Source organism: Rhipicephalus sanguineus, chromosome 3 (assembly GCF_013339695.2).
Source record: "Rhipicephalus sanguineus isolate Rsan-2018 chromosome 3, BIME_Rsan_1.4, whole genome shotgun sequence".
Taxonomy (NCBI): domain Eukaryota; kingdom Metazoa; phylum Arthropoda; class Arachnida; order Ixodida; family Ixodidae; genus Rhipicephalus; species Rhipicephalus sanguineus.
Genome location: NC_051178.1, coordinates 185,138,062 through 185,150,312, shown reverse-complemented (window position 1 = coordinate 185,150,312; position 12,251 = coordinate 185,138,062). Strand labels below are relative to the sequence as shown.

The 12,251-nt window shown below is 50.1% G+C and overlaps 1 protein-coding gene across 3 annotated transcripts in view; it reads right to left on the bottom strand.

The window, feature by feature from the left end:
- Positions 1-10,728, bottom strand: part of LOC119387817 (uncharacterized) — a 30,607-nt gene extending 19,879 nt beyond the window's left edge. Inside the window, exons 1-3 of one of the 3 annotated variants that reach the window (XM_037655342.2) lie at positions 10,514-10,728; positions 1,361-1,626; positions 38-226 (exon numbers count right to left, since the gene is read on the bottom strand). In XM_037655342.2, coding sequence (XP_037511270.1) covers positions 122-226; positions 1,361-1,626; positions 10,514-10,565 — 423 coding nt within the window. In that variant the 5' untranslated portion in view covers positions 10,566-10,728 and the 3' untranslated portion in view covers positions 38-121. Of the gene's footprint in view, positions 1-37; positions 227-1,360; positions 1,627-10,513 lie in introns of those variants that run through there. The other 2 variants (XM_049413698.1, XM_049413697.1) reach the window with 2 other exon arrangements.
- Between the last annotated feature and the right edge of the window lie 1,523 nt (positions 10,729-12,251).

The following is a 12,251-nucleotide window of genomic DNA, read 5'->3' as shown; positions in this document are numbered from 1 at the left end:
CATATTGTTGCACGCACCACGAATTGTTCTGGTGTTCTTTTTTTTTATTTAGTCTGGTTTCCAATAGATTTGGGTTTGTCGAGTGGTCGGTCGCCTTGCTGTGCATCTCATCGAGGCCCAATCATAGTTTAATCATGTAGAAGTTGTTGCCGTTGTAGTTTGGCATCCTGTATCCGTAGTAGATCTTGCGGCGTTTGATGGGAGCGGTATTCCATTGGTCGTACACCTGAAACAGTGGGAAGGGGTTGGCGAACTGACTGAGAGAGAGGCAGAGAGCTGTCACGCTCCATTGCTTTTCCTGTACGGGCACAGGAACGCGTACGAGGCATCGCAAGCTCTAAAGAGCTCGTCCATATTCGTGGAGCAGAAGCTTGCAGCCCTGTATACATACGGTTGCGGCAGGTAAAAACAGTAGATCTACGAAAATTGAATGCCTGGAACATTCAAGGTAGCCATAGGTGTATAGAAGGTCTTCACACTGTCACACTGTCCGTTGTTAGCAATACATTATTCTTGATATTCGGAGGATAGAGTCCCAATAAAAAAAATATGTCTCCCACCCCCTTCTCCCCTACCGCCCGGCACATGCACGCACGCCCAAGTGACGCGCACCGCAATGTGACATAGTTGATTATGTGTCAGATGCCATGTATAGAAGCTATGCGCGAACATCATCACAGCTGTGCTCCTGTTATGAACTTGGAAAAACACTAGCAGTGCCCCCTCGATCTCCCGAGAACTGCCGCTCCACATGGGGCATCTGTGTATGGAGACTACAAAATATATTAGCATACTGAGCGTTACAATATGCACAGTGCAAAAACACACAAGAGACCACGAAAGGAGCGACAAAGACTCGAACCGATAAGTTCACATTTTTTTAATTGCCCTTTCGCCGTTTTGCTGTGCCTTCTGCCCCTTTTATCTTTGCACTTCTCGTATCGAAATGAAATAAACAGCAACTAGCCTGAAGCAACACCTTGGCGAACGTTGAAGTTGATCACGAATATCTAGGAACAGTAACGCATTAGCGGTGTAAGATATAAATGAATTATTTCGGAACACGGTTAGCCGAAATTTCAATATCAAAAGATGCGGCATTCACAAAATTGTGTAGTTAGGGATTTAATTTCTCGCTTTAGTTTCCTTAAAAAAAGGATTTGTCGGCCAAAACGCGAGTTGCACATGGGCTACCAGAATGCGCATGCAGAGCCTTTTAATGAAAATTACTGCACTGTGAGGGCCATGCGTGTTATTTGAAGATCCATAAATAACGTAAAATCACAATGTCTCATTTGGCTCTTTTATTGACGCATGATTGTTCAGAGCCATCATAAAGCTTCTCAAATGCTCAGCTTACCCAAATGCCGTCCTTTGCACATGATTCAAAGATAGCGGCATGTCCCCTGTAACTTTTGCCGTCCAGAAAAGTGGCAATAGCCGACCAGCGCGGCACCTTGCGGCAGTTACCACGCACGCGTATGCCTCGGCGCCACCTGTGGGTGGTGTACTGGCGGAGGCCCTTGCATTTCTCTTTGACCAGTGCGACGCACTCCTTGCGGTCGACGCCGATCACCCACCTGCCCTTGAAACGTGTAGGATCGGCACAACGGATGGCCTGGGTTACTACGAGAGAATGATAAATTAAAGGCATGTAATGGGACTCTAAAGACCCGTCATGGCACTGCCACATGACCCGAGGCGATGGTGCGCCATTCCCGCAGTGTTTTGCAACGCGCGGGTCCCGAAACCCAGGAGAGTTGCAAGATACACATTTTATCTATCTATCTATCTATCTATCTATCTATCTATCTATCTATCTATCTATCTATCTATCTATCTATCTATCTATCTATCTATCTATCTATCTATCTATCTATCTATCTATCTATCTATCTATCTATCTATCTATCTATCTATCTATCTATCTATTGAAATGATGAATAGCAGAGTCGCTTAGCAAACGAAATGTACAATACTAAAAAATAAAAATAAAGAGCGCACAAAATATGTCATTCAGTAGAAGACAAGATGTGCAAACACTAGAACAATCCAACAGAACGTGATTCACAAGTATTCGAGCGAGAGTTCAGGTAAGTAAAATAAATTTATTCGGTTAGAAACACTGTTAACCCTCTCTTGGTGGTCATGACTGGGCAATTCTACGCCTTGCATCAATGACAACATTCAGTAACGAGATGCCCATGTTATAGTTGACATAAAAAAATAACCAACCTTAAGTACAGGAGTAACGTTTTTCTTAAGCTTTATTTTCGAATTTCGTGAGAAAATATTTTCCGGTAACGGGTACAACAGATTAGGAACGTGCCGCGACGCCATGAACTCACCTTATCTTTTGACGAAGCATACAGAGCGAAACGCAAACGAGAAAGGCGCTAACGTGCAGTATTATGGGAAACTGTAGAGTTAGAGGCCCCCCAAATTAAAAAAAAAACACTAGTGTTTAAATGAATAGCCAATGTTAGGAGAAACGATATATCTGCCTCGCCTTGTTCACCAAAATCAACCAATCACGAACATGGATTTCGTCGTTAACACTAAGGAGGCGCGAACTCTGTAACCTAAACCCAGCGCGATGGCAAAACTCTGACCACTTCCTTCCAAAAAACCGCAAGCAAAAAATTTCACGTAATTATGATTTAATAATACGTTCTATACGTTAGGGTTATAAAATAGTGAAATGAACCTTGTATGCCACCGCAGACTTTAAGAACAAAAATATTTATTTCACTAGCGCAGTAAATGACCTTTCTTCCAGTGCACCTTCCTAACAATTTTTTTCCTCATCACTCCTCTCTCTCTTTATCACACTTAAGACACCGACCACGAGTAAATGTATTTGCTAACGCTTTGCCGTACACCGGAGATGCTTGAAAATGGTTGTAACCACCGGACGAGTCGCGATCAATGAAGGTTATGTTCTAGACATCCGATTTATCACTGGCATAACTCCTAATAGAAGATGGACTGAGAATATTTTTAAAGGGATGGGCGTTTATTGCCGGAGTACTTCGTGAAGCCTCATCAACGCTTGAATGAAAGCTTGTGTGTTCGTATAACACCGTAATAAAAATGAGGCTGCTCTGCTGCATTAGAGACCGAAATATAAGGTGCTTTAACACTCCCATTTTTTAATAACGGCGCCGTTTAAGCTTGAGATTTATCCGGCGTGCTATGCAAAATCTAGTTGAGCGGATATGTGCCATTGAAAGTGGTTATGTGCCAGACAGCTTCTAGCATAGTGTCACGTGGTCGTGACGTCGACGAAGACAGCAGACGGCGTTTGCAGATTGAAACTGTTTATTTGGCCGAACTTGTGGCCGGGAAAATGAGAACTAGAACTACAGCAATACACGCTGTACAATGATAGCGGCGAACAGGGCGTCGTCCGTCGATCAACTGACAAGCAGTCAAGCGCGTCGGCTTTTATACAGGCGCTATCGAACTTTCCAGCGAGATCGCTGGTGGCGGCGTTATCTCTCGACAAAGCTGGAACATTCTCGTGCGGCGCGCAATCTTAACAGATTGTTCCAAAACAATCGCGAAGCTTCCTACACATCACGGCGAGGCCTGCGCAGCGCGTTGCCCACAGTATTTGTGGGTGAAGCTTACACTCATGAAATATAAGACTCGCGGCAATGCCCCCCTCTGAAAAAGCATCGTCCCGATGCTTAAAAACAGAACATGGATACATGCAATACTAAAGAAAACTAATAAAGAATGCAAACATTAGAGTCCTCAGGTGCGCTAACGAGCATAGTACGGTTTAAGGCGCACCACATGCACGACCTCGGGTCGAGCTCGGCGCCTCTGGGAGTTCGTGATGCCGTCGGGGACAACCTCGTAGTCGAGTACGCCGAGACGTCGAAGTACCCTATACGGTCCGAAGTATCGTTGAAGAAGCTTCTCGCTCAGTCCGCGTCGTCGTATTGGCGTCCAGACCCAGACACGGTCGCCGGGCTGGTACTCGACGAAGCGTCGTCGAATATTGTAGCGGCGGCTGTCGGTGTGCTGCTGGGTCTTGATGCGCAGGCGGGCCAGCTGTCGAGCTTCTTCGGCACGTTGTAAGTAAGCGGCGGCGTCGACATTTTCTTCGTCGGTGACGTTGGGTAACATGGCGTCGAGCGTCGTCGCCGGGCTCCTTCCGTAGACCAACTTGTACGGCGTCATCTGCGTCGTTTCTTGGACGGCCGTGTTGTAAGCGAAGGTCACATACGGAAGGACGGCGTCCCACGTCTTGTGCTCAACGTCGACGTACATGGCGAGCATGTCGGCGATGGTCTTATTTAGACGCTCGGTGAGGCCATTGGTCTGCGGGTGGTAGGCGGTGGTGCGGCGGTGGCTCGTCTCGCTGTACTTCAAGATCGCCTGAGTTAAGTCCGCAGTAAAGGCGGTACCTCTGTCTGTGATGAGGGCCTCTGGGGCACCATGACGCAAGACGATGTTCTCCACGAAGAACTTGGCTACCTCGGCGGCACTCCCTTTGGGCAAGGCCTTTGTCTCGGCGTAGCGGGTCAGGTAGTCAGTCGCTACGACGATCCACTTGTTGCCGGAAGTCGACGTCGGGAACGGCCCCAGTAGGTCCATCCCGATTTGCTGGAACGGCCGGTGAGGTGGATCGATTGGCTGCAGAAGTCCCGCTGGCCTAGTCGTCGGTGTCTTCCGTCGCTGGCAATCTCGGCAAGTCCTAACGTAGTGGGCGACGTCGGCAGCAAGGCGTGGCCAGTAGTATTTTTCCTGTACTCTGGCGAGCGTACGGGAAACACCGAGGTGTCCAGCCGTCGGGTCGTCGTGTAGGGCCTGAAGGACTTCTTGTCGGAATGATGAGGGCACGACGAGAAGGTAGTCGGTTCGAAGTGGCGAGAAGTTCTTCTTCAGGAGAACGCCGTTCCGTAAGAAAAACGACGGCAGTCCTCGCTTGAATACCTTCGGAACCACGGCGGTCTTGCACTCGAGGTACTCAATAAGGCCCCCCAGTCCCGCGTCGGCCCGTTGCCTTTCGGCGAAGTCGTCGGCACTTATAGTTCCGAGGAAGCAGTCGTCGTCGTCGTCTTGCGATGGCGGCAACAGGGGCACGAGACAGGCAGTCGGCGTCAGAGTGTTTTCGTCCAGACTTGTACACGACGGTAATATCGAATTCTTGAAGCCTCAGACTCCATCGTGCGAGACGACCTGAAGGGTCCTTCAAGTTAGCTAGCCAACATAAGGTGTGATGATCACTGACAACTTTGAAGGGCCTGCCATAGAGGTAGGGGCGAAACTTTGACGTAGCCCAGAGAATGGCAAGGCATTCCTTTTCTGTTGTGGAATAGTTTGCTTCTGCCTTGGATAGTGACCGGCTAGCATAACTGATAACCCTTTCAAGCCCGTCAGTCTTTTGCACAAGGACGGCACCGAGTCCTACGCTGCTTGCGTCGGTGTGTATTTCCGTATCGGCGCAATCGTCGAAATGCGCAAGTATGGGTGGCGTCTGCAGGCGTCGTTTAAGTTCTTGAAAGGCTTGCACTTGCGCCGTTTCCCACCTGAATTCCACGTTATTCTTCGTGAGAAGCGTCAGTGGTTCGGCGATCCGTGAAAAGTTTTTGACGAAGCGTCGGTAATAGGCACATAAGCCGAGAAATCGGCGCACGGCCTTCTTGTCGGTGGGTGGCGCAAAGTCGGCGATGGCAGCTGTTTTCCGCGGGTCTGGGCGCACTCCAGACTTGCTGATCACATGACCCAGAAACAAGAGCTCGTCATACGCGAATCTGCACTTTTCTGGCTTCAGGGTCAGTCCAGAGGCCTTGATTGCTTGAAGTACTGCCTCAAGCCGCCGGAGATGCTCGTCGAAGGTCGAGGAAAACACGACGACGTCGTCCAAATACACAAGGCACGTCTGCCACTTCAATCCGGCCAGTACGGTGTCCATGACACGCTGGAACGTCGCAGGTGCCGAGCAAAGACCAAAAGGCATGACCTTGAACTCAAAGAGGCCGTCGGGTGTTATAAAGGCAGTCTTTTCTCGGTCTCTCTCGTCGACTTCGATTTGCCAGTAGCCGGTCTTGAGGTCCATCGACGAAAAGTGCGTCGCGTTGTGAAGTCGATCCAGGGTGTCGTCTATTCGTGGGAGGGGGTACACGTCCTTCTTCGTGATTTTGTTCAGGCGCCGGTAATCAACGCAGAAGCGCAGTGTCCCGTCCTTCTTCTTCACTAACACCACGGGTGACGCCCACGGACTCTTGGACGGCTGGATGATGTTGTCGCATAGCATCTCGTCGACTTGTTTCTTTATCGCGTCGCGCTCTCGAGTAGAAACTCTGTATGGGCTCTGACGGAGTGGTCGAGAATTTTCTTCTGTTATAATGCGGTGCTTCGCAAGGGGCGTTTGTCGGACCCGCGATGACGACGAGAAACAGTCCTTGTATTGCAAGAGCAGGGTTTTGAGCTGGTCTTGTTTGGCCTTCGGAAGGCTCGGGTTGACGTCAAAATCCGGTTCGGGACCTCTATTCGTCGAAGCAGGTTCGGCAGCATCGAAGAGGGCGAAAGCATCGCTGGCGGCTACACATTCGTCGATGTAGGCAACCGTCGTACCGAAGTTGAGGTGCCTATATTCGTGGCTGAAGTTTGTCAGCACTACTTTTGCTTTACCGTCACGCAGCTCGGCTATACCTCGTGCGACGCAAATTTGACGGTTCAGGAGTAGGTGCTGATCGCCCTCGATGACGCCTTCAAGGTTCGCAGGTTTTTCGGTGCCGACGGAAATAATGACGCTGGAGCGCGGCGGAATGGTCACCTGCTCTTCTAGCACATTCAATGCATGGTTGCCTGGCATCGCGTGGGGCGGGAGCGCTTTGTCTGAGTTCAATGTTATCGACTCAGACCTCAGGTCGATGACGGCGCCGTGGTCACTTAGGAAGTCCATTCCCAGTATCACATCCCTGGAGCAGTTTTGTAGAATTACAAAGCTCGCAGGATAAGTCCGGTTATTGATGGTGACTCGTGCCGTGCAGACACCAATCGGCGTTATCAGGTGGCCTCCAGCGGTCCGGATCTCGGGGCCTTCCCAAGCAGTTCTAACTTTCTTCAACTGTGCTGCGAACGGCCCACTGATGACGGAATAGTCGGCTCCAGTATCGACGAGAGCGGTGACGTTGTGGCCGTCGATCAGAACGTCGAGGTCGCTAGTCCGCCGTCTTGCGTTGCGGTTACGTCGCGGCGTCGGGTCACGGCTGCGTCGGTTTGCACCGCTGCTTCCGCGTTGCGTCGTCAGGTCTGCTTCCGGTCGCAAAGTTTCGTCTTCAGGACGTCGTTCGGCGTGCGGCGGGGGCTCGGAACTTCGTAGCGGCGTCGTCGTCGACGGCGGAGGATCTTCAGCATTTCGTCGTTCAGCAACCGCACCTCCATCGGTTGCTGCCCTTAGTTTTCCGGATACGGGCTAGGCGACCGGCCCCGGTTTGGGCCAGTGTACGGCCGGCGGTGCGGTGACATGTAGCGGCCGGGCGACGGCGAGCGGGAAGGTCGTCGTTCTTGCCACTGTGTTCCGGTGAGGTAGTCGTTGATGTCGCGCGGCCGTTCGCCTGGCTGCGGGCGCGGCGCGTTGATAGCGAATCCGCGTAGTCCCATCTGTCGGTACTGGCAGCGGCGGTACGTGTGGCCGGCCTCTCCGCAGTGGTAGCAGAGCGGGCGGTTGTCGGGGGCACGCCAGACATCGGTCTTCCTCGGTGTGTTGCGCTGGCCGACAGCTGGTCGGTAGGGCGTCGGTGGCGGCGGCGGCGTCTGGCGACGGTACTGCGGCGGTGTGGCGTCTTGGCGGGGGCGTGGAGGAGGAGCATGACGGCGGGCTGCAGCAGCATAGCTAATAGCTGGCGGCTGCGGCTCTGCTAGCTGAGGCGCGCCGAGTGAATGCTGGATCTCCTGGCGCACGACGTCGGCGATGGACTCTACTTGAGGTTGCGACGGAGGTAGAATTTTTCGCAACTCCTCTTGCACGATTGCTCGAATCGTCTCACGCAGGTCGGCGGGTCCTAGGGCTTGAACGTCGGCGTAGCTTGTAGCCGAGAAGCTGCGGTTGTATTGCCGCGTTCGCATCTCAAGCGTTTTCTCGATCGTGGAAGCCTCCGATGCGAATTCAGCGACCGTCTTCGGCGGGTTCCTTATCAATCCAGCGAAGAGTTCCTGTTTGACACCCCGCATGAGGAACCTCACTTTCTTCTCTTCGGGCATACTTGGGTCGGCGTGTCGAAACAGGCGATTCATCTCTTCCGTGTAGATGGCGATATTTTCATTGGGCAGCTGCACACGGGTCTCCAGCATAGCCGCGGCCCGTTCCTTGCGGACCACGCTCGTGAACGTGCTTAGGAACGTCGTCCGAAAGAGATCCCATGTTTGTAGGGCGGATTCTCGGTTCTCGAACCACGTCCTCGCGGCGTCTTCTAGGTAGAAGTATACGTGGCGCAGCTTGTCCTCGCAGTTCCAGTTATTAAATGTTGAGACCCTTTCAAAGGTCTCTAGCCAAGTCTCGGGGTCTTCACATGGCGAACCACGGAACGTCAGCGGCTCCCTGGGTGGCTGCATCACGATCGCCGTAGGGGGCACTGCGTCAGTCATCGTCTCGGCGGTTGATGTGACGGTCTTCGGCTGCCTGGCGTTTTCGGGAAGGAGCCCGTACTCTGGCTGTAGTCCCTTCTGCCGGCGGCTGGTTCGAGGATTCGGGTTGTCCTTAGAGTCGTCTTCTTCGCGGCTTGGGCTTGGGTCTGCGCTCCGCGGTGGTGTCCGGATCATGAAGCAGCACCTCCACCAGATGTCACGTGGTCGTGACGTCGACGAAGACAGCAGACGGCGTTTGCAGATTGAAACTGTTTATTTGGCCGAACTTGTGGCCGGGAAAATGAGAACTAGAACTACAGCAATACACGCTGTACAATGATAGCGGCGAACAGGGCGTCGTCCGTCGATCAACTGACAAGCAGTCAAGCGCGTCGGCTTTTATACAGGCGCTATCGAACTTTCCAGCGATATCGCTGGTGGCGGCGTTATCTCTCGACAAAGCTGGAACATTCTCGTGCGGCGCGCAATCTTAACAGATTGTTCCAAAACAATCGCGAAGCTTCCTACACATCACGGCGAGGCCTGCGCAGCGCGTTGCCCACAGTATTTGTGGGTGAAGCTTACACTCATGAAATATAAGACTCGCGGCAATAGTATAGCAATCAAGGGCGCAGCCAAAGAGGGGGGGGGGGTGCAACCCCTCCCCCCCCAAAACTTTCGATTTTGCTCGCGTATATACACACGCACCCATACAAACGCGCGCACGAACATACATAAGTATGGTTGAAGCCCCCCCCCCCCCCCGAAAACAATTTCTGGCTACGCCCCTGATAGCCATGCATACTCGTAGTACAGTATAGCAAGGGTATGGGAAAGAGAGGTGTGGGTGAGGGGAGTGATGTGAGGGTTAGGAGGAGGGACAGGAGGAGACAGGACAATATACAGAGAGATAAAGAAAGAAAAATGAAAGAAACAAGAAAGAAGAAGAACAAGAAGGTGTTGAACAAAGAATTTATTCTGCGTTTCCAAGCTGGCTTGCTTGCCAGCTCCGCAGTTTACTCAGATTTCACAGGCGTGGAGCTGACTTCAATCTTTTTCGTCCGTATACATCAATGTAGTACGTCCTCTGCTGAACGACCACTATACGAGTATATATTGCTGAAGCGAAGTCTGCAGCGCTTCGTTAACGCCTGCTGCATTTAGTTGAAATGCCGCCTCCGGTCTGCGGAATAAAGGCCAGTCTTTTATGTTCCTGTCTCTTCCATATCCTTTGTTTCAAGATACAAAGTGCAAGATTAAACGTATTAACAGAGTCTTTACACGTGAATGTAACGTAATCGAATAATTTTAACTAGTAGAGAAGTGCGTTTTCGGTATAACCAAATCGCTCAAGTTCGGAAATAGTTAGAAAACTATTTTCAAAACGTTTGCCGAACTCGGAAACAATAGAAGGATCTCGTTCAAGCTCGGCTTTTTTGTGTTAATACGTACTAACGAATACGGCGGCAATGGTATGAATGCCCACGAAGGACAAGAAAACATACAAAACTAAGCAATAAGGTGATATCTTTTATGAATGGTAGTGACAGTTGTGATCGCGAGTTCTCGAGGGCAGATAACATTATGAACGACGTTCGGTTGTGTACCAGGCGCTGAAGTACAAATATTGCGAGTACTTAGATTATTCAAACCCTCATTGGACGTATTAAAAGTACACTTTTTGAGCTTACGGGGCTAAACACGAAGGTATCACTGGCTTAGCTATTTAACGGTAACCATGCCAGCACTCTAAATTTTATTCGCGCGTAACTTTGTGCAAGAAAACATGTGATACAAAATGTCGAGCATGCCTGGAGTGCTGTGTTCAGCCAAAGGTGTTAAAGTGCAATTGAAATTAACATTTATGTACGCTTAGCTTAAGCACGTTACTCTCTATACTTAAGTTCCAAGAAATTGTGCAACTTACCAACGGTCGTGCCGAGCAACAGAAGACCTACGGAAATAACGAAGCCTTTCATAATAGACTCGATGCAAGTGCCAACTGTAGCATAATATATAGCTCGTCTGAAAGACAAAACTTAGTGGCTCAGCGGATGTTGATAGGAGAGTCTGATGTTCGAAGGATTATACTGATGATGTTAGGAACGTTCTGGGGTGCATGAAACCGAACACCAAGGTTCTGTAATGCTCGCAACCGACATTTTTACTATCGCCCATTGTCCGCTGAATGCAGCGTTGCAATAGAGAACTTTTACACAGAAATCGCCAAGTGGTTTGCGCTGATGTAGAACAGGCAGGACAATGATGACAGATGTGTCTTTGTTGTTATTCGAGAATAAGAAAGAAGTGAATTTAAAAAAAATGCTGTGCACGTGTGCTTACTCATTACCAATTCTATGATCTGTTCTCTTTGTAAGTCACACGATGGAAAGCACGTCGTTTTTTTTTCTTTTATATTTCTTTCTCGCTCACAAAGACCTGTCAGTGATACGGCACTTTTAACCCGAATATTACGCTCAGTATAATCTTATACTGAAACACACGTGTCTATAGTAAGCATTGCAGGAGAGGGAGACGGGTGCATTCGATAATAATATAAAAATATTGGGGTTTTATGTGCCAAAACCACGATATGATAATGAGGGACGCCGCAGTCGAGAGCTACAGAAATTTAGACCACCTGGGGTTCTTTAACGTGCACCTAAATCTAAGTACACGGGCCTCTAGCATTTGGCCTGCATCGAACTGCAGCCACCGCGGCCGGGATTCGATACCGTGACCCTTGGGTCAGCAGTCGAGCACCGTAACCACTAAACCACCGTGGCGGGTCGGGGTGCATTCGAATGGAGCTTGAGATATACAGATAGCCGTGTGCGTTACATGCACGTTGGATAGAAACTGAGTTTCTCTGACACACCCTGTCAATTCGTGATGGGAGAACGTTGTGTAACCTTGTGCGTATCAGCAACTACTGGTTGCGCACTCTAAACTGTACTTACTTTTTTTTTGTTGATAGAGTCCAAAAGTTATATGCATGAACAGTTGTGTAGTTCATCATGCGACAGCGCGAGGTTGGGTAGGACCAAGGAAACATTAGAGCGCCACAGGCGTAGTATGCTGTGATAACTATATAAAAAAAGTTTAACCAGCTCTTCTGGTTACGGAAATTCAACCAGCTGGTAGCCTTCCCCCTTCATCAGGCTATCGCACTGTTATTTTCAAATATGTTGTATGGCTGCTTTTTATTAAACCCTCCTTTTTAAGCGTTGAGTTGGTGCTAACACTTTCTTAAACTTTGAGCCCCCCCTACCCCTTCTTTAAGGAGGGGCTCCCCCCCCCCCCTCAGCAGGTCGAAGTAGCACTACGGCACCCATTCTATAAGTGGCGGAGTTGATTGTTTTTTGGCAATAGCGCTTTGTGCGAGGAAATTATAACTCTCCAATTTTTTAAATAATTATTTAATCGCAATTTTTAGGTTCATGCGGTGTCAGCAAAACAGAAAAAATTACACCATTTCCCGCTAAAGGGGACCATGAGGCGATGCGAAGCCGGAGCACTTGCACGATCGCGTTCCGTTGGCGTTCTTTGGGCATGCTACCGACCTCGCGTCGTAGAACGCGAAGAGGAACGCTACGCGCGTCTTGTCTTCCCTCTCGCCTGGCCGTTAATTCTCACAGGGCGAGCGGATAAAGCAGTCGGCAGGC